Here is a 22,459-nt window from a genome sequence, read left to right as displayed (position 1 = left end):
CAGATTGTTTGTTTGCAGTAACGATAACTCCCTGAATTGACAGGTTGTTTGTTTGCCGTAACGATAACTCCCTGAATTGACTGGTTGTTTGTTTGCAGTAACGATAACTCCCCTAGTTAACTGGTTGTTTGTTTGCAGTAACGATAACTCCCTGAATTGACAGATTGTTTGTTTGCAGTAAAGATAACTTCATTAGTTGACTGGTTGTTTGTTTGCAGTAACGATAACTCCCTAAATTGACTGGTTGTTTGTTTGCAGTATAGATAACTCCCTGAATGGACTGTTTTTTTGTTTGCCGTAGCGATAACTCCCTAAATTGACTGGTTGTTTGTTTGCAGTATAGATAACTCCCCTAGTTGACTGGTTGTTTAATTGCAGTAACGATAACTCCCTGAATTGACTGGTTGTTTGATTGCAGTATAGATAACTCCCCTAGTTGACTGGTTGTTTGTTTGTAGTATAGATAACTCCCCTAGATGACTGGTTGTTTGATTGCAGTATAGATAACTCCCTAAATTGACTGGTTGTTTGTTTGCAGTATAGATAACTCCCTGAATTGACTGGTTGTTTGTTTGCAGTATAGATAACTCCCTGAATTGACTGGTTGTTTGTTTGCAGTATAGATAACTACCCTAGTTGACTGGTTGTTTGTTTGCAGTAACGATAATTCCCTGAATTGACTGGTTGTTTGTTTGCAGTATAGATAATTCCCTGAATTGACTGGTTGTTTGATTGCAGTATAGATAACTCCCCTAGTTGACTGGTTGTTTGTTTGTAGTATAGATAACTTTCCTAGTTGACTGGTTGTTTGATTGCAGTATAGATAACTCCCTGAATTGACCGGTTGTTTGATTGCAGTATAGATAACTCCCTAAATTGACTGGTTGTTTGTTTGCAGTATAGATAACTCCATTAGTTGACTGGTTGTTTGTTTGCAGTAACGATAACTCCCTGAATCGACTGGTTGTTTGATTGCAGTAACGATAAATCCCTGAATTGACTGGTTGTTTGATTGCGGTGTAGATAACTCCCTAAATAGACAGGTTGTTTGTTTGCAGTATAGATAACTTCCCTAGTTGACTGGTTGTTTGTTTGCAGTATTGATAACTCTCCTAGTTGACTGGTTGTTTGTTTGCAGTATAGATAACTCCCTGAATTGACTGATTGTTTGTTTGCAGTATAGATAACTCCCTGAATTGACTGGTTGTTTAATTGCAGTATAGATAACTCCCCTACTTGACTGGTTGTTTGATTGCAGTATAGATAATTTCCCTGAATTGACTGGTTGTTTAATTGCAGTATAGGTAACTCCCTAAATTGACTGGTTGGTTATGTGCAGTATAGATAACTCCCCTACTTGACTGGTTGTTTGATTGCAGTATAGATAACTCCCTGAATTGACTGATTGTTTGTTTGCAGTATAGATAACTCCACTAGTTGACTGGTTGTTTGATTGCAGTATAGATAATTTTCCTGAATTGACTGGTTGTTTGTTTGCAGTATAAATCACTCCCTGAATTGACTGGTTGTTTGTTTGCAATATAGATAACTCCCTGAATTGACTGGTTGTTTATTTGCAGTATAGATAATTCCCTGAATTGACTGGTTGTTTGTTTGCAGTATAGATAATTCCCTGAATTGACTGGTTGTTTGATTGCAGTATAGATAACTCCCTAAATTGACTGGTTGTTTGTTTGCAGTAACGATAATTCCCTGAGTTGACTGGTTGTTTGTTTGCAGTATAGATAATTCCCTGAATTGACTGGTTGTTTGATTGCAGTATAGATAACTCCCTAAATTGACTGGTTGTTTGTTTGCAGTATAGATAACTCCCTAAATAGACAGGTTGTTTGTTTGCAGTATAGATAACTTCCCTAGTTGACTGGTTGTTTGTTTGCAGTATAGATAACTCTCCTAGTTGACTGGTTGTTTGTTTAAATTTCATACATTATTCAATTATGTAACACAACATGAATTTATATCATTGGCTAAATTTATTACCGATATTAATGAGTTAATTAGTTAACAATACTAATGTCCATCCTGTTCCACCATGTATTATTGTCACCCACTTGTATATATGTATTCTCTACACTGTATTGCTTGTAAGAATAAAACAATTGTCATTGTCATTACCAAACATTCCCTTTCATAAACAAAAGGGCTATCATTCCCTTTATTTGTGCAGTTTTAATGTCTTACACCTATAAATAATCACAACCAAATTACATATGATTACAATTTTGTTTGGTTAATAAGTGTGTTACTGTGCTTGCCCAATTGAGAATGATCATGAAACCATATCTGATGTCATTGATGGCATGTGTACATGTACACAACTCTTAATAACACAACATATGGCATATGCCTTTAATTCTTAATCAAGTCATCACTTGAATAGACGTATCTTCAAAAGGGAAAATAATATATGCACAACAATCTTTTTTAATTGAGTAATTAATCTATTAACTTGGTTAATTTGACCTGTTTATTGAAGATTGTTATAAGTTTTAAATTTGTTTTGGGAGAAAGGAAATATTTCATAGAGGAACAAAATGAGAAAATCTACATGTGATTTCACATTTGAAGTATTGTTTTAAAATGTAAAATTGTGAGATTTTTTCGTGTATCAGCTGGTATATTGCCTCTTTCATTATTTGATAAAAGCTGAAATCGAAACATTTAAACTCATTTCAGACTAAATATTGACCTGTTAATTATGAAAATGTATTAATTTGTATATGAGGAATATCTTGCTATTATGCTTTTTTCGGAAAGAAGAAATGAGGGAATATGCTGAAATTTGAAAACAAAATATTTTTCAAAATACGCTTGTTCAATACATGAAGATTTACTCATAATATACTGTTTTACTGGCATATAAAGTCATAGAAGATAACCAAAATAACTTCCCGAGAAGAAATATTTAGATTTGAGACTTTTTGTAAATTCCTCTGTATTAGATGGAATCATGCCACTTGCAATACTTAGCAACACCTGAATTGTGACATATGTCAACTAGTTTCAGACTTAATATTTGGCTGTTCAGCAAGAAAAGTGTTAAATTGGAGGATACATTTAAAGATTTTGTTCCTTTGGGAATTGGATTTTTTCACGTTAGGCTTAAGGGTAAATGCTGAAAACTGCAGAATTACACTACTGCACTGGTTTTTAATAGTAGAACATCATGAAAGATGACCAATATAACTTTTGAAGAGAAATCTAAATTGATTTTCAGGTCACCTGAGTCACTCATGGAATTTTATTTTATTGGGGATATTTTGTTGATTTTCAATGGGAAATACTGTTCCCCATTTTGGGGTTATCTTTACTTTATTTCAATATTATTTTATGTTATAACTAATGTTTACTATTTCTTTTGAAATTTTGGTCACTCCTCAACTTAATTTTGTAAAAGTCAATCCACAGTCAGAAGACGTTTTTTTGGTAACATGTAATTTAACTCAGGTGAATGGCCCTTTTGTGACTTAGATATATTAAAAACCATCTGAAAAACTTTAAGTACCCATACAAATACACTATTTTGAAGAAAAAAACATGCCTATGAGTTATTTATCTCAATGAAGCAATTTGTGAGTTTTCCATTTCCCGTTGCTGACAAGTGCATCCCGACCGGTCAACAACAAGGTGATACTAATTCATATATTTATAGGTGATGTAATGAGTTCAATTGTCTCAAATAGACATTGGCAAGCAGTGAACATTGTATACTGATAGCAACTTGTATGTATTACAAAACCAAACGAATGCACTTTGAAACCTCGGGAAAGTCGACAGCAATCAATAACGCTCAGTTTTCTATGTGTTGGTTACTTTGCATTATCGCTCAAATTTTATCGATACAAATACTGAAATGTCTCACTTATACAGATAATTGTTTTTCACTTTAGCTTTAAATCATATCATGACAACTACACAATACAATGTATGTCCCGTACACTGGCAGTCCTCGCACTCGGCCTTTCCGTATAACAACCACGTAGCTAAACACGTTTAATAAAGTGCATATACCTGTACACTTTGTTAAAATTGGTAACTTATCCATTCGCGTAATATTAATAACTAATTAGTATTGTGCAAAGCTTATTTTGTCGTTGTTAGCCCTATCCGGATACACACAACCACACACACTATTACTCACGCCGCATAAAAACTTTCCGGGATCCGCTACCCGGCACACCGTTTTTTCGTTATCTAGCCCGAGTGTCATGAAAATGATCGATAGCCACTCCGTATTTTATATGTGTTTTATATCTCTGATGAATGACACCTAAGTGACTATCAAACGTTTGACATTTCGTGACTTTTTGTTATAAGAAACACAACTTTGGATAAAAAAAAAATCACTTATAATCTTTTAATTGTAACGTTTGTTGATAATAGTCAGTTCACTTCACACTGAAAAGTTGGATGTATCTAATTCACAAAAAGGTCGTAAGTGACAAATACAATTAACTGTTTCTTAAACTAACTTTTATTTACATTAATAAGTTCCGGAATCACGGACTTAGATTCCGTGCCGGAATAAAAGGGATTGTTTTCAGTGCATAGAAAGTGGAATTCCTTTTCAGAATAGGAAATAACAATTTAGGTTGAATGTGTCACAACCTTACACTCCTATGAAGTTGATACTTAAAGGTATGCATGTCCACATACATCTCCAACATAAATGACATGGATAATGATCAAGATAAACGTATAGGTATTGAAATATAATCATCGCTTTGCACATTTTAGATAGATAAAATCCAGATTTACTTTGAAATTATCAATGCATGCACATGTTACACCTTTTAAGTCATCAATTTACGAAACAGTTCAAAAATTGTTAATCATAATATAAGGTTTATACTTTCCTTAATGAGGAAACATGAAATTATATTGTACATAGCGATGAATTAATAATGTATACTGTGTTATTATATTTGTACAGGTGGTGACGGATATCCAGAGATTCCTGAAAAATTAAAAATCAAAAGCGTGACAGAAGAGCATGCTATGTTCCTTTCAAACACAATTCTACCCGAAAAGTTAATTGCATTTGGTAATCGTCTTTGTATTGGTGAAGTAGAAATCTCACAAATCAATGCCGACTATGAGAAAAGTGGCATATCTACCGTCATACTAATGCTTATCCTCAGATGGAAAACTAGGACTGGTGGTTCAGCGACACTTGGAACACTACTGAAATTGTTTCAGGAACATTCAGATGAAATTGGTCTTATCATTCCAGCATATGTAAGAGAATTAAACAAGATCAAAATTAAGTCATGAAATCACATTGTCCTTTCCTTCATTATGTAAATTAGAAATGTAAAAAACTTTTGCAGGATAGGGAAATTCCACACGAGGAGGGTTTTCCAGATAAAACCAGCTAAAGGCTTGCCGGGGATTTTGCCCCAATTTAGAAATCCCCTGGCCATTAAAATATATGTTTCTCTCGTTCAGAAACATTTTAAAGGGGTGTTGACTAGCTATTAAGGAAAAGAAAAAGAACTACTTTTCCTCCCCATATTTCTTTTAGAAAAGCAAACCTGTGAGCAAGATTTAGGATACCCTTTTTCATCATCATTTTTTATAATCAACAGAAAACTGTTGTACAAAACAAAGCCCTTCAACAGGATTTTTGAAACTATACATTGAGTTTGGTCAGCTTGTTGTTTTTGACACATGCGTTTGGTGACGCAGGTGTCGAGGGATCGCATATACTACAATGTCTGATCGCATATACTAGAATTGCACTTCCTATGGTGATGCCATCTGGTGGGTGAATTTTGAATTTCATTGATAAAACATGCAAATGCTTTCGCCGCGCAACCATGCATTACATTTCATTCATGAAAGAAAAGTAATGACGTCATTTTGTGGTTAGCCAACGAATGCCAGAGAACACATTCAGTATCCACGCTGGTATTTTATTAACTGGTCGGAAATGAATGTAGTCTGCATAAAAAATGTGAACAGTGTTAATCTGACTTTGATGATCTGGAAGTTATGCATATGATTACTGTGATCCTAGATAATGCCAATATTAATCAAATAACAGCCAAGTTCTGCTCAGATATGTTAAAAAGGAGGAAGATTTTTTCATATAATTAGTATTTTATGATGTGTTTTTCGATCATATTTCATTAGTACCGAGTGATCTTATTGTGTAACAATATAATATCTCGATAGCAAATTGTAACAATTGTAAACATACTTCGCTTTAACAGAAAAGCTGGTATGTGTGTTATATTTATGATGTGATGTGATTCACGTATGCTGCCACACCTGGTACAGCTAAGATGTAACATACGTTATAGTGATAGTTATCGTTGTCTCTGGTAACTCAACATTATTTAAGGTTGTCGATCTACTATGTATTTTAACTTTAATACTCAGATTGTTTTAATAATATGTATGTAGATAAAAGACTTTGATAAAACATCCTTTGAATCTGATCGAGATTTTGCATCAATCAGTTATTTTTTGTTTGTACAGTAAAGCTTTTTGAAAGCTTTTCCACATATTATAGATATATACTTTTTTATCCTATCTTTTGTTTGTATTAGAATATTTTAAACCGAAATGGTTGTTAACCAGAGACGTGTATATTACATATACGTCTCTGTATTGACCACTATGCACATGAACTACATGCAGACAGCCTACATAGATCTAGTTTAGAATCACGATGTCAGAAAGTGCCTGTTATTCATCAGGTTTATTTTTTACAGTACAACTTTCAATTTCAATAACAATTACGCAGGTCAATGAGCGACAAACCCTTGCACACCTGTTACCAAGCCAATAGTTTACTGCTGTATGAACAAATATATGAATATTATTATACATCTACGGAGTTTTCCCTTTATAAAATAATACGATTAAATGTCCTATTTTCCTAAAATCACTTAAACCATTTGTGTCAGAAAGACGACTACTCCCTGTCAGAAAGACGACTACTCCCTCCCCAAAATAGGACTACTCCCTGTCAGAAAGACGACTACTTCCTGTCAGAAATGGGACTACTCCCTGCCAGAAAGACGACAACTCCCTGCCAGAAAGAGGACTACTCCCTGTCAGAAATGGGACTACTCCCTCCCCAAAATAGGACTACTCCCTGCCAGAAATGGGACTACTCCCTCCCCAAAATAGGACTACTCCCTGCCAGAAAGACGACTACTCCCGCATGACTATTTGTAGGCGGATCGGAGAATGGGTCATTCGGGAAATAGCTTTATGGTCACTCTTGGTGAAAAACTATTTCCCTCGGCGGCTTCACCACTTTAGGATATTTTTTCACCTCGGGGGACCATACATTTGCTATTTCCGGCATACCCATTCTATAACTGTATAATATGTGATGTCTTTGAATTTGTTTTGTACGTGATTGCCTTCAGTATAATCGGCTTCAATAGCTCCTTGAAGCCAATGATGTATTGTTAAAATATAAACAGACGCCAAATAAAACTTTGAATTGATGTGAACTACGTGACTTTGTCCTTAATTAAAAACGATCACACTTCAATTTAATACATTTATTACATATAAAGTGAAAAATGTCAACTATGCCTAAAGTATTCATGATTGTTTGCATTGGCGAAGAATCAACCACATGTTTAAAGTGACATATGAATGTGTTTTACTTTAATTTCCAAATAAAATTAAGTTTAACATACAATATTCTTACTAGTATATATTATCCTAATGTTTTGTGCATCCACTGAATATTTTGAAATTGTTAATAAGTTTGGTTGAGAACGATCTTATATAATAGTAATAAACATAATTTAACGTTGCATTCATGTAATAATTGTTAATATCAAGCATAAACTCTGGAAGCTTAAGTCATTGTCCTTATTTGGAGGTAGGTACGCATTCCCCCATCTGTCAAACATTGGTCGCTGGTCACCCTTTTGGGAAATCAACAGGGTATTTTTGTGAGGTAATGTATAACCTTACCTCGACCTAAAAACAATGTAATTTTGAAAAAGAGGGAGTGGAATTATAGAAAAAGTGATATGATTTCCTAACCTATAATGTATACATACAGTATAATACCTTTTAATATACAAAGCTGTAAGCTTTGCTACCCTTTGTTAAATTAAAATGAGATGCCGGCACAAAAACAATAGTACTTTTCTAAATACATCACTTGTTTTATTTGTGTAACGGGTAACATACCAGTATTTCCGAGTCATCCTTTAATTCATTCGCGAGATAAAAATGGAATAGAATCCAATGACAGATTCGGGGACAAGGGGACAACTATAGTTTTAACGGATTTACTTTTCACTCTTTATAGATAATAATGATATGATTATTTGGAAACAAAACAAATTGAGCCGCCATTCATTGCCGAGATAACATTATGGCCTCCTTTTTTAGAAGAGACGTCATACAGACCACAAACAAATCGCATTGTTTTGGTTCATTGATTATGACACCGTTGTAAGCGTCAGTCGCTTTTTGAGGTGCTTCTTAATTCTGTCCACTTCACTTCCGGTTGCATTAGGAGGTATCGAAGAAGACTTGTTTCTCAATAACTAGTGAAAATTATTTACAGGTGCAGTGGGTGATAACAAGGGTAGTATAATAATTTCATATAAGATAAGGGTATTCAGTTATATAAAAAACAAACCGTTTACTATCAACCATTTTGGTAGGTCAATTAGAACGGTCAAGTTTATCAAAAAATGATGAGATGGGTTCATGAATCGTACAATCAGTGCTTCAAAAGAGATGAAAGGAGGGATATGAGAGGCGATGATCCGACAAATATTGAAACCGAAACATCCTCTCCTATTCCTCTTTCTACCTCCTCCTTCTTCTTTGCCGTTTCATTTCAATCATAATGAGTAAACTTTTTGTAACCATCAGTTAGCTATGGTAATTGTATAGTGTATATGTTGGGAGACGGACTAATATATATAAGTTGTCAGATTTACCTGTGCCTAATTCCTATATATATATATCCTTCATTTATTTTACAACAATTATGAAACAAGTTAGTTCAATTTATATTAATTATTCTTGTTGGCCCGGTTGTTAGCGCGCGCGGGTATTATTGTTGGCGGAAAACAGAGTACCTGGAGAAAACTCACGTGGTAGGGCAGGTGACCCCATACCTTTTCACGTCCGATCGGAGAGTCGAACCCCGGCCGCCTTGGTGAAAAGCAGGTGCGCTATCCACTGCACCCGACCACCCTTTCATTGATTTTTTTTTCTAACTTTCCCACAAAAATCCACCATCTTTAGGGAATTGGTCTTGTCATTATCAAATTGGCGGAATTTAAATGAAAACGTTTACTCAATAAACAAATCGCATTTACTGTTACACTTGTGAAAAAGTGATATCATTTTTTAAAACATTCTAAAACCGCGGATCAGCATTTCAAACATTTCCGAATCGTTTGCTTTCTTATCGAACATATGTGTAACACGGGTACGGGTCGAGCAACAAATTGTTCCATTACAGCAGTACTATATATATGATCACGGTCAGTATTGCGCTTAAACATTGAAACCGAAAGTAAACGAGTTGGAATAAACGGACAAACAGGTACAATTTTTTAGATGTTTTTTAATCGAATCCATTATTTGTATAGAATTTAGCCTTCTCAATACTCTAAATATATACTATTGTTGGTCACTACGCTTATGTGGTTTCCTCATCGTTGCAAACACCGTGTTGCGAGGCACAAACCAGCAAACAGGATATGTAGAAACGCGTTTTTGATTTCCGGGAAGACAGATATTTGTCAATAATCAGCTGTTGTTATTATCATATACATGTATCTAGTCTACTTTGTTTTTGTACATTATTTTAAAAAGCGTATGTCGATAACATCTTGAAAACATGTATATATTTGTTTAAAGTTGCTATGGAAACTCAGGCCGCTCTTGATGACATGTTACGGATGGAACTATTTATCTCTGATATTGCACCTACAAATTTGGAAATCAGGGGTCCAACTTCTGTGTACAGAAAATTGATAGGAAGATATCTAATATGTCTATAAAATTAGCAAAGTTACAGATCATGAGATGATATTAAATTAAAAGAGAAAGAGAGATATGCTAAATATATTTACCAAAGTATGAAAAAGTATGGAAGTGACTTTTTAAAAACAAGATCAATATTTGATTCATAATTGATATATTCCTCAACTCATTCACCCCTGAAATTGCATAATGAGCTATTCCAACCTTTGAATTGGAAGAGTTCAAATGTGTCTTCAGGGGTGAATGAGTGTTTCGGATCAAATACAGGTAAATAAATAAAAAAAATCGCTATGTTCTATTACTGCACATCAGTTAAATTACAAACTGATAAAACACTATTTCATTAACCCCAAAGTTACACAAATAGAGGGGCTAGCTGAGATAACTGGGGGTTAATTCTGCTCACAAACTAAGAAGCAGATATCAAGTTGATTTCAAAAATAGCCAGGTGAGCAATTAAAGGCCATTGGACCTCTTGCTTAAACCCAACTGGTGGGATAATTGGGTTTGATTTTTATGAAGGAACTGGAAAACAAAGTAGGATATTTTTGTCTTAATTTTAATCGAAGGTACTATTTTATATTTAAATTCCAAATTTGTTGGTAACAATTTTATACAAGTTTTCAATTGTTACATGATGCTTCAAATACTTTCTTATAGGAAAATGGCACAGACAGCAACTTCAATGACTCCAGAGCAGGTCAAGAAAATAGAGGCAAATTATGCAGAAATAGTGAAAAATGTTCAAGCTGATGACATTATGGACTATTTTGTTGACCAAGGTTATTTTTCCATTGAAGATGTAGTAGAAGATATTATGAGGGGAAAAACTCCCCAAGACCAAATAGAACGACTTGTTATGCTCCTCCACCAAAAAAGATCAAAAGCTGGAATATTTGACTTTTTTCTTAACCAATTGGCAGAACATAGTAACGAAGATTTGGCTAAGAAAATTAGAGAAACCGAGAAAAGACCTATTCAGGTCTCAGAAAATGGAGCAGGTAAATTATTTCAATTACTTCACTCTATTAAAGACGGTTTTCATACAAATTACATCATTCTATTAGACTTTATAGTGTTACCTAGCTATAACCCAGGATTTTATATATATGTTTTTTTTCTCTGATGAATGACACCTAAGTATATGTAACTATCAAAATGTTGACATTTCATCACTTTCTGTTATAAGAAACACAACTTTGGATAATGGTTTTCACTTATAACCTGTTGGTTGTAATGTTTGTTAAAAAAAGTCAGTCCATTTCACACTGAAAAGCTGGATGTATCTAATAAGTGACAGATACAATTAACTGTTTCTTAACTAACTTTTATTTCCATTAATAAGTTCCGGAATAAAATGTAAATAAATTTTGTCGGTGCATAGAAAATGGTATTCCTTTTCAGTATAGGAAAAAGCAATTTAGATTGTATTAAGTGTCACAACCTTTCAATTCCGTCTTTGCGTATTGCAGAGTTATCTTCACTTGTGAGCAGGTAATGATTGTTACGTCATTGGTTTGTGTGAGAAAATTGCGTCGTTTTCTCAAATATTGATGACGTTACTCTCAAAAACAAATGATGTAACAATCAATACCTGCTCTAAAGAGAAGATAACTCTGCAATACGCAAAGACGGAATACTCTGAAGTTGATACTAAATGTATGCGTGTCCGAAGTGTATTCTGTGTTATTATATTTGTACAGGTGATGACCGCTATCCAGAGATTCCTGAAAAATTGAAAATCAAATCGGTGACAGATAAATATGCAATGTTCCTTTCAAAAACATTTCCACCTCAAAAATTAATTGCATTTGGTGCTTGTCTTGGTTTTAATGACGTAGAAATCTCACAAGTCCAGGCCGACAACGAGAAATATGGAGGATCTACCGTCATACATCAACTTATTGTCAGATGGAAAAATAGGACTGGTCGTTCAGCGACACTTGGAACTTTACATAACTTGTTTCAGGAACATTCAGATGACATTGATCTTAATTCTGAAGCATATGCCAAAGCATTAGATAAGATCATAAAGTCATGAAATCCTATTATTGTTCTATCTTCATTATGGCGATTAACCAGAGATGGTTAACCAGAGATGGTGTCAAAGCCACCAAATGCTCGCCTGTTCAAACTTTCATTGTATTCAAAATTTTGTTTGTAAAAATGTAAAGTTCAAAACAGGTCAAAAGTCTAAAAAAAAAAAAAAAAATTATTTTTTTATTTTAACTTCACTTCATTAATATTTAACCCCACAGGAACCTCTTTGCAAAATATCAGCATCCTAGTACACATATTTAATGAATGACAAGCTTCTAAATAACTTGCAGGTAAAACTTTAACATTTTCAGGCTGACACTCACGCCGGGGGTATCGCTATAGCTGTCTGTTCTTCGAACAGGCGAGCTAAAAATGGAAGACTTTGTGCAGGTTATGGATATTTCACCCTAGCTAAAGGCTTGTGGAGGATTTTGCCCCAATTTGGAAATCCCGAATTGTTTTTTTTACTTTCACACCTGGACATGAAAGCATATTTATCTCATTCCAACGGTCAGAATTAGCTCAACATTTTAAATGCATTTTGACTGGCTATTCAGAAAAAACCAGCAAAATATTTACTTTTTCCCTATATTTTTTCTCAGAAAAGCAAACATGCGAGGAAAGATATCGGATACCTGTTTTCATCAACATTTTTTGTTAATCAATAGAGAACTGTTATACAAAAAAAAGACCTTCACCAGGAATTCTGAACCTATAGGTATACTGTTTGGTAAGCTTGTTGTTTTTATCTTAACACTATTTTTAATCTATTAATGCATACATGTATGAAGCAGACCAGACTGAAGTAAGGGATTTCTGCTAACATTTATTGTTTGTATGACAATTTCATGAATTTTGCTTGGCGCATAGCATGATTTGGGCGATGGAATTGTCCTCAAAGTTTACTTAATTCCTATTGTGAACTTATGCTTAGAAAGCCCCAAACCACAGTACTAAGTACAATGGATATGGTAGTTGAGTGGGACCATACCTCAGAGGAGTTATTAATGGGCCTCTGTTTTTGTAAAATATTAATTATGTCAAAGAGAGAGTTGACAGAAAGCAATTACATGAATATATGATTTCTGAAAAAGAAGCACTAAGGGTCTTTATTGATCCCCTGATATTTTAATGGTGTTGGCAAAAATATATTGAATGTTATGCCAAAATGAATAAAACCTTATAAAAAGCCAGTGTGATGTTGACTTTTGTTATTCATTTGAACAATAAGTTGATAGCCATGTATTCTAACAATCCATATGGACCAACTAACACAACTGGTACTCTAAATTTCATATTCCACAGAAGAAATTGTTTGAAGACGTCAAAATAGAATGGTGCAACTTTCTTGATGGTTTAAGGTAATTTATTTGAACTAGAATACTGACAGGTTAGCAAGGGCCCCGCTGTATGCCTGACAGTGCATCTCCCGTATAAGCACAAAGCAAAAGTGATCATTGACTGTTCAGGAAGGACCATTTACAATCAATTTTTGACAGTATATGCCCTGTTCTATTTTAAAGTTAGTGCAGTGTTCACCTTGGAAACTTTTAAAGCCCTATTGCACAAGTACCATCTTGTGACATTTTAGAAAATTTGGCCTTCTGTAAGGGCCTTATATGATGTATTCTATTTTTTGTAACGGCGAACTTGACCTTAGGAACTTTTTAAACCACTATTGCACATCTGCATATAATTACAGTGTATCATCATAAGAAATTTCAGAAAGTTAGGCCTCCTTTTACAGCCTTATATGATGTATTTTTGACAGTATGGTCCCAATTCTATTTTTAGAAACAGTGACCTTGACCTTTGGAACTTTTTAAACCCCTATTGCAAATCTGCACATCACAGTGTATCACCATGTGAAATTTCAGAAATTTTGGCGATCTGAATCACGAGATAATCTCTGGAAACGAAAGTACAGACGGACAGATGGACACTGTGATTACTATAGGGCACCCTGACCCACATTTTGCGGGGGCCTTATAATGTTGATAGTCCTGCATCCCAGCAAGATGCTGATTATCATATCTGTAGGCATTGCGGTATATTAGAAGGCATTTCAAATATTTAACAAATATTACCCCCATGAACTTGTCTTCATTAGAACATACTAGATAACCATTTATATATATTATATACATTGTAGCAAACTTTACAAGGTGAGTTTAATATCAATATATTCAATCAAATTTACATATGATATAAATGTATTTATTTTCCAAACAAAAACTGTCATTCAACATAATCAAAATCCTCTGGGATATCAAACTGTTTGTCTATCACACTCTCTTCAAAGGAGAACTTCCGTTTAATCCAGGACTTGATGGAAAACACATTATCTACAAAAGGAAAGGGAGTCATTTAAAAAAAGAACAAGATACCCTTATTAGATCAAATATGGTTAATAACATTGTCAAACATTTGACAAAAAATTGAATTATGATGTCAAGTTTTGAAGGGTTTGAAGTTGCCACCTTAGACTTATTAAGATGTAGATTTTCTAGAGTCAAGGCAGAAAAGGATGAAAACATTTAAGCAGTCTTTCAAAACAAGCCAATTTCTCCCGACATTTACATAATTGTCTCCCGTTTTACCTGTTCAACATTTCTCTGTCACCCCATCTTCGATATCCAGGGGTTATGCTCACTTTCGTTCTCTACACCCCCGGAATATGTCCTAGCAAAATTGACAGGCTTTGAAGTTGGGCGTCACTCCTTTGTAATCTTCAAAGGACAGGTATCAGCCTAGCGATTGGTCAGGTTTTTTTTACCTGACACCAATCAAAAAGCTTTCTTCGTGCCTTCAAGTTTGCTATGACATATTCCAGGGGTGCAGAGAGCGAAAGTGAGTGTAACCCCTGGATATCGAGGATGCTGCCACCCCAAAGGTGATCGTTTTTAGCTCACCTGGCCCAAGGGCCAGGTGAGCTTATCCCATGGTGCAGCGTCCGGCAACTTTTTCCTTTAAAATGCTACTTGTCCTGAATGGCTCAGAGGATTTTGACCAAATTTGGTCAGGAGCATCATTGGCCAAAGGGTTCTCAGTTTTGTATAAACGGAGGGTATAACCCCCCTGGGGGCAGAGGGGCGGGGCCAAATAGGGGGAAAATAGGTAAATCTTTAAAAATCTTCTTCTTCTCAACCAATAGAAGGATTTTGACCAAATTTGTCCTAGAGCATCTTTGGACAAAGGAGACTCAAGTTTGTATAAACGGAGGGTGTGGCCTCTTTGGGGGCAGAGGGGCGGGGCCAAATAGGGGAAGTAGAGGATTTTTTCTCTCCTACTATACAAGTGAAGGGATTTAAACCAAATGCAGTCTGAAGCTTGGTCAGGAGCATCATTGGCCAAAGGGTTCTCAGTTTTGTATAAACGGACGGTATAGCCCCCCCTCGGGGCAGAGGGGCGGGGCTAAATAAGGGGAAAAAAGGTAAATCTTTAAAAATGTTCTTCTTCTCAACCAATTGAAGGATTTTGACCAAATTTGTCCTAGAGCATCTTTGGACAAAGAAGACTCAAGTTTGTATAAACGGAGGGTGTGGCCCCTCTGGGGGCGGAGGGGCGGGGCCCAATAGGGGAAATAGAGGATTTTTTTTCTCCTGCTATACAAGTGAAGGGATTTTAACCAAATGCAGTCTGAAGCATGATTAGGGACAAAAGAATCAATTTTGTATAAACTGAGGTGTGTGGGCCTCCTTCTAAGGGCAGATGGGTGGGGCCCATTAGGGGAAATAGAGGAAAACATCAAATATCCTTCTCCTTTTGTACCGATGAAGGGATTTTGACCAAATTTGGTCTGGAGCATCATTGGCCAAAGGGTTCTCAGTTTTGTATGAACGGAGGGTATGGTCCCCCTGGGGGCAGAGGGACGGGGCCAAATAGGGGAAAATAGGTAAATCTTTAAAAATCTTCTCCTCAACCAATTGAAGGATTTTGACCAAATTTGTCCTAGAGCATCTTTGGACAAAGGAGACTCAAGTTTGTATAAACGGAGGGTGTGGGCCTTCTGGCGGCATAGGAGCGGGGCCCAATAGGGGAAATAGAGGATTTTTTTTCTCCTACTATACAAGTGAAGGGATTTAAACCAAATGCAGTCTGAAGCATGCTTAGGGAGAAAAGAATCAATTTTGTTTAAACTGAGGTGTGTGGATTCCCCTTCTTTGGGGCAGATTAGTGGGGCCCATTAGGGGAAATAGAGGAAAACATTAAAGATCCTTCTCCTTCTGTACCGTTGAAGGGATTTTAACCTAACCAAACTTGTTTTAGAGAATCTTTGGGCAAAGGGAATTGAATATTTATAAATGGAAGATGTAACTTTGTTACTTGTACTCCTTTGATAAACCTGAATGGTACTCAGCAGGTTTTAAATTGAAAAATAAAATACCAGGTGAGCTATTAAGACCCCTGGGCCTCTTGTTTTTGTCACACTTTGGGTAAGACAGTGGAATGACATGAAGTAACATGATCGAAAGGAACCATAAGATTGTGATGTCACGGGAACAGTTAAATAAGACATTACAATCGGTTGTCATCGGAAGGAACCATAAGATTGTGATGTCACGGGAACAGTTAAATAAGAGATCACTATTGGTTGTCAACAGGTGAGAACATGTGAAATCAGGAAAGAAAACGGATCACAAATGCATAGAAACATTGTCTCTGAACGTAATATTGATAGGATGGGAGAGAAAGAAACAGTCCCCCAGTATGAGGGTATACCAGAGAAACTTCAGTCCTTTGGTGGATAAGTAAAACCATAGACTTAAAGCAAGCTTATAGGGTTATACTTTACCTATACAGCAACAAGTAACTGTAATATTTACAGATCCTACCTGTCCACCGATTGGCTGCTTCCTTGGCAACAACTGTCTGGTTCTGGACTTCCTGTAGAACATCAGGGTCACATTCTCTATACAGATCCAATTCTGACATCAACCGAGATTTTTCGTCCTTCTTCACTACAAGTTCTGCTAACAACTCGGATCGGTCATCCTGTGAAATCAATTCCAGTAATAGAGACAACCCTGTGATAATAGCTTATTCCAGAGATTTAAACAATAATTTTGATACAGTTGTCTAATTTTAGCATCACTTGATTTATTCACATAAACTATAAATTTCTTGTAAAAAAAAGTGGTTGAATATATAGTAAAATTACCTGTAGTGTTAAAAATGTTCAGATCTATGGTTCCCAAGCGTTGTGAACAGATTCATTATTTGAGATTTCTATAGGAACGTTTTGACAAGTCTAGTATTTGGCCTCATTACTGCAGAGTGGGAAAAGGATGGAAGGTAAACATAAAATTGCAGTAATCATTTCTTGATATAGTTATGAATTAAATGTATTTATTTTTCAGTGAACAATGCATAAATGAAGCGACAGTGATGAAATAATCACTGCAGAAGTCCTGAGGAACTATCTGATTTGTAGACATCCTCCTATAGTAGTGTTTATCACCTAAATAGCTGAAGGATAGTATTGAATGGAGGGACATACCAAATTTCTGGTTCCCTGAGGCCAGGTCTATTTCCCCAATGGAAAACAAAAAAAGCTTTGTCAAGGGGAACCAGAAACTTGTTTTATCCAAAAATACTATACTTTAACTGTTTTATTATACCTATAAAAAAGTATAGACACCTTTACAAGCAATATTTTAACTGTTTCATTATACCTATAAAAAAGTATAGACACCTTTACAAGCAATGTTTTAACTGCAATGTCTAAAACCAATCGAGAGCATTTGCTACCTAGGTCGGGTCAGATCAGAACAAGCTTAACCCTACCTAGGTCAGGTCAGATCAGAACAAGCTTAACCCTTCCTAGGTCGGGTCAGATCAGAACAAGCTTAACCCTACCTAGGTCGGGTCAGATCAGAACAAGCTTAACCCACCTCTCACATGATTGGCGTGATCATATTCGTGAGCAGGTTACAGAAATTGCAGAAGGAGTTAGTCTACACCCCTGGAATTTGCCAAGGAAGACTGCATGCAGGGGTGTTTAAGTTTTCAAGCTAAAACACAGCTGACATAGGACTAACCCCCTGGACAGCAAAGCCATGGTACAACAATATAGAAGTGGGGATATAGTTAATTTATTTATTTTTATACAGAATGAACAAAAAAGAAGAATCACTGAAATAGGAAAATTAGAATTTTCTCAAGTTACACAAACAAGATATGTTAAGTTCAAAACGTGATCTGCCCTATGAAAGTTTTCAAAAAAGTTACACTTCAACAATTAATTATTTTGTTATATATATATATTACTTACATTATCTTCCTTGCCAACCTTGGCCCTCAACACAGACTCTGTTAATGCCTTCTTCTTACTCTCGAACTCCTCCAGCTGATTCGTCACATCATTGATTTTTCTCTTCCTCTGTATTTTCAACATTAATATTGGTATTGTTTTTATATCAACTGATCAGCAGGTAAATTATTTCGTTCCTTCTCCTTTAAATACGATACAAGGCACTCAACAACAGTATAGTGCTTTAGTTAACATTCAAGGTTTGCTTCTAGAACGATAGATGGCCGGTATTCCTCAACTCCCTTTTAGGTTCATTAATAAAAACAATTATCAATTAACAAGCTATGACTGAAGTGATTTGTATTGTTTACCTGTACAACGATGTGACAAAATTGTACATTTCATATGTCACTTGAACCGGAATGTTTCGCCTATAGATAAAGAGTTTTATGAGACACACTGTCAAACAGGTTACTGGTAGATAATTTATTATTTTTTCTTTCCTAATTAATAAACATTTCAGAATTCCCATTCCTAGATTTGCCCTGAAAAGATGTTTTTTCTCAACTTCCTAAAATACCTTGATAAATCCCCAACATTAAGAGGAGACACTAATGGATCGAGGAACTCTTATTGGAAGGTTTACTCACATTTTGACTGGCCTTGCTGGGGAATGCCCAGAAGTAGACGGAGGTCCCGATCTTGTCTGTGTCGACCATGGCATCATCAACGAGACTGGTGAGAATGTCCTTCACAGACATGGAGGTGATCCCCTTCTCTTTCTGACACATCCTCTCTAGTTCCTTCAGAGTGAAGAAGTCTTTCTGGAAAAAATATCATGAAACCTGAATTATTGTAACAGCACTTGCTGGCACTGCAATTAATTAGCTGATTCATTGGTTTACTTTAACAGAAATAATTTGGATCTAAATAAATTCTGTTGTGTTTTCAGTCGCATTCATTTATTTTTGCATTGTGGAAATGTCTACACTAGGATTATCTAATTAATAATTCACATGTATACACAGTTTGAAAACACAAAAACACACTCAAAAATAATATACTGATACAATAAATGTTAATATCACCATTAGCTTGAAACTTTTACTTAAATGATTGACTAAACACGTGTATAAAGACAAAACTCAAAATTGTTCATTTCTTCAATACTTAAGTGTTTTTCTTACAATAAAAATATTGTTGTTTTTTTAACTAGAAAAAAATCTTTCTTTCACCTTTAAGGGTTCATTTGATATCTAAAAGTGGGAGATGGGTCACAGCCAGATGTGGGCCTATTCTGGGAAAAGCCAAAAAATTAGTGGGTTGGCTAACTTGGCTAATTATCCCCTACAGTAAGCTTATTAATTATGACCAATTAATCTGATATTTCGGTCAACTCAAATCCTAAAATACATTCAGATTTCCAACTTTTGGGGCAATTTTAAAGCACATGAAGTAATAACCAAAATTCAGGGGTAAAAAACCAACATCCATTAAGTGTCGAGTAATGTTCACATTCATCTTCTAGGTAATAATCAAAAGTATATAGTCAATGTACTAATTTACCAGGTTATCTTTCAGGAGAAAAAACCTGTCCCTAGACTTATACTTAAGTCAAGACAACTACCAATTCAAAAGTGTTCTCTATCCCAAGAAACACCTTCAACAGCATGCATATTTGTAGTAGATCAACAGTCTAAATGAAAAATATTTAAAAGGGAAAACCTATGCTGGGTTGATCTCAGACGCGACAGGATATGGTGTGTAATGATGAGTCCTACCAAGTCAAGGCTTGATGTGCATACATGTACTGGTTGTTTAATTACCTTTTCATAGAAAAAATTCATCATGCGTGACCTTTTTTCTTCAACACTCAAACCTTTCTTTCTAGACTGAAAACAAAACAAATGGTAGAAAGCAAATTAATTTACATTTAGATTTTGAACACAATCTTTGATAAGATTTTTTGGCAATGACATTGCCACTGTTAAATGTTCTTTGTAATAGTTTTAGCAGTGAGAACTAGTCTTTTATCAATAATATGATAAAAGCAATATCTATAGTGAAAGATACCAATCATCATTGGGATCAGCATTTTTTAAAACTTTAAAAAGACAGTCTACCAAATCAGCACCCTGGTCATCTAATTGGATTTGCATAAGGTGCCAATGCTATTTGACATGAGTTTTTATTTTTTTTGCATAAATTACCAAACAAATCATAAAACCTGCTGTTTGATCCCAAAAATATCAAATTAATTATTATTACAAAAGACTTTGGACAGAATAATTCAGATTTTTTTTTCTATTAACCATCTTTAAAACACATTTTATACAGCACTTCCAACTCGTGTCCAGACGTAAAGAGTATGCTGCCAATGCATGGGTGTCAACCTCTGAAACCTTCAATAAGGGAGATCTCCCCCATTCCACATTTCCAATGAGGGAAAAAGTGCGTGGAATGTGACTGAAACTGCTTTGCTCGATTTATCTTTCCATACTTGCCAACTCTCCTTATATTTAAGGAGGCATACTCCCGATTTTGGACCCCTTAATGCATTTTCAACCATTGAATTTGCTTAACTATTCCTGTTTGTTAAGATCTGATGATTTCACCTGAAAGAACAGATCAACAAGAAACCGCCAATGGTGATATGGCCAATTAAATTGCTACAGTACATTTTCATGTAAAGCATCACATGTGATAAGAATCCTTAGATACATAAGCCATGCAAGTTTTATTGATGTTGGACAAGTAGATACTTGGTAAATGACCTAAACCAATCTTCTTAACCATAGTGCAGATGGGGCCTGACCTCAACCAATCTTCTTAACCTGGTCAGTCAAGCGGAAAATGTAGGTCAGAACCAGTATCCAAAGCATTGCATATGATTAGCATCCTTAGATACATAAGCCATGCAAGTTTAGTTGATGTACATGAAATAGTGACTTAGTAACTGACCTTAACCAATCTTCTTGACCTGGTCACTGAAGCGGAAAATGTAGGTCAGAACCAGCATCCGAAGCATTGCATGTGATAAGCATCCTTAGATACATAAGCCATGCGAGTTACATTGATGTAGGTCAAGTAGTTACTTGGTAAATGACCTAAACCAATCTTCTTAACCATAGTGCAGATGGGGCCTGACCTCAACCAATCTTCTTAACCTGGTCAGTCAAGCGGAATAAGTAGGTCAGAAGCAGCATCCGAAGCATCGCATGTGATAACCATCCATAGATACATAAGCCATGAATTTTTAGTTGTGGGATAATAAATAACTTGGAAACTGAGCTTAACCATTCTTCTTTTACCTTAGCGCAAACAGACGGACGGACGGGAATCGCCAATCTATAAGCTCTGATTGCTTTGCATAATAATTATCTGGCCAAAAATGCCATTTAAAGGTGCTATTTTTCCCTAGGCTGTACATACATGTGTACATTTTATTGATGCTTTTAATTCTAAGCACGCGTAATCTCCCCCATGGACATTTTAAAAAGTTAGCAAGTATGTAGTTTCCCTTTTTACGAATCAAAATAACACCAAAAAGCATTAAATTGATTCAGATACAGTACCTTTTATGGTCTGCAGTAACTAGATCATTTGACAACAGGTAAAGAATTTGAGTTTGTACTTGAATGAGGGAGTTTCGAGGGAGATAGGTAATTTTTTGTCAAAAAGAGGTAGTCTCCCTCCTAATGAGGGAGGGTTGACAGCTTTGTCAAAGCCCGGATAGGTACTGAGACTAAGAAAATCCAAAGAAGGGGCGTGGCAATGCTTGCATCTGTTCATGGGGAATACAAGTATTATAGATCTAATGCTCGAAATACTTTACCATTGTAATTTTATGGCACAAAATCTCAAATAAAGATCATCTCTTTTCCAACAATGTCATTTTCATCTTTGAAAATTAACGGAGAGAAAGATGCATAATAATGTATGAAATTATCAGAATAATCAAGCACAACAGGACGGTCTTCTATCAAATATGGCGCGCTTTTTAACTTCCGGGACCGTTCGTTTCAGAAAAATGAGATATTGATGAATATATAAAACTCAAAAAAGTATACTTTATCTGCAGGGCATCAGTAATGGAACCCACATATAGCAAAATATCCATTAATATCTATTAAGCAATCACAAAAAGAACAATTT

General features: G+C 35.4%; 3 protein-coding genes across 5 annotated transcripts; 2 read left to right on the top strand and 1 right to left on the bottom strand.

Moving 5' to 3' along the window:
• The first annotated feature begins 4,940 nt into the window (after positions 1-4,940).
• On the top strand, positions 4,941-7,511 carry LOC110463091. The gene is made up of 2 exons (XM_021517438.1): positions 4,941-5,259; positions 6,936-7,511. The coding sequence occupies exons 1-2, from the start codon at positions 5,020-5,022 to the stop codon at positions 7,197-7,199; spliced, it is 504 nt and encodes a 167-aa protein (XP_021373113.1). The 5' UTR covers positions 4,941-5,019; the 3' UTR covers positions 7,200-7,511.
• Positions 7,512-9,468: 1,957 nt separating this feature from the next.
• On the top strand, positions 9,469-13,128 carry LOC110463089. The gene is made up of 3 exons (XM_021517434.1): positions 9,469-9,568; positions 10,672-11,012; positions 11,715-13,128. The coding sequence occupies exons 2-3, from the start codon at positions 10,676-10,678 to the stop codon at positions 12,050-12,052; spliced, it is 675 nt and encodes a 224-aa protein (XP_021373109.1). The 5' UTR covers positions 9,469-9,568; positions 10,672-10,675; the 3' UTR covers positions 12,053-13,128.
• Positions 12,283-22,315, bottom strand: LOC110463090 (meiotic nuclear division protein 1 homolog). 3 transcript variants are annotated; one of them, XM_021517435.1, is made up of 6 exons: positions 22,140-22,315; positions 20,131-20,196; positions 18,955-19,128; positions 18,326-18,433; positions 16,887-17,046; positions 12,283-14,396 (listed from the first exon to the last, which is right to left on the bottom strand). In XM_021517435.1, the coding sequence occupies exons 1-6, from the start codon at positions 22,140-22,142 to the stop codon at positions 14,290-14,292; spliced, it is 618 nt and encodes a 205-aa protein (XP_021373110.1). In that variant the 5' UTR covers positions 22,143-22,315; the 3' UTR covers positions 12,283-14,289. The 3 variants fall into 3 exon arrangements, with proteins under 3 accessions (XP_021373110.1, XP_021373112.1, XP_021373111.1); XM_021517437.1 differs by lacking the exons at positions 20,131-20,196; positions 22,140-22,315 and adding exons at positions 19,540-19,601; positions 19,932-20,000; XM_021517436.1 differs by lacking the exons at positions 20,131-20,196; positions 22,140-22,315 and adding an exon at positions 19,932-20,060.
• Between the last annotated feature and the right edge of the window lie 144 nt (positions 22,316-22,459).

This window comes from Mizuhopecten yessoensis, unplaced genomic scaffold, assembly GCF_002113885.1.
Source record: "Mizuhopecten yessoensis strain PY_sf001 unplaced genomic scaffold, ASM211388v2 scaffold10867, whole genome shotgun sequence".
NCBI classification, from domain to species: domain Eukaryota; kingdom Metazoa; phylum Mollusca; class Bivalvia; order Pectinida; family Pectinidae; genus Mizuhopecten; species Mizuhopecten yessoensis.
Note: the sequence above shows the minus strand (reverse complement) of the source record. Positions and strands in the feature narration are given on the sequence as shown.

What these genes read in the sequence shown, in the direction of transcription:
- LOC110463091 (XM_021517438.1), top strand. Translation starts at nt 5,020, where the DNA reads ATGTTCCTTTCAAACACAATTCTACCCGAAAAGTTAATTGCATTTGGT. An exon ending in GTCTTATCATTCCAGCATAT is followed by an intron (nt 5,260 to 6,935) that starts GTAAGAGAATTA and finishes CATTTGTGTCAG; the next exon opens with AAAGACGACTACTCCCTGTC.
- LOC110463089 (XM_021517434.1), top strand. Translation starts at nt 10,676, where the DNA reads ATGGCACAGACAGCAACTTCAATGACTCCAGAGCAGGTCAAGAAAATA. An exon ending in GGTCTCAGAAAATGGAGCAG is followed by an intron (nt 11,013 to 11,714) that starts GTAAATTATTTC and finishes ATATTTGTACAG; the next exon opens with GTGATGACCGCTATCCAGAG.
- LOC110463090 (XM_021517435.1), bottom strand. An exon ending in CCAGCAAGGCCAGTCAAAAT is followed by an intron (nt 18,434 to 18,954) that starts GTGAGTAAACCT and finishes TTGAAAATACAG; the next exon opens with AGGAAGAGAAAAATCAATGA. An exon ending in AGCAGCCAATCGGTGGACAG is followed by an intron (nt 14,397 to 16,886) that starts GTAGGATCTGTA and finishes TTCCTTTTGTAG; the next exon opens with ATAATGTGTTTTCCATCAAG.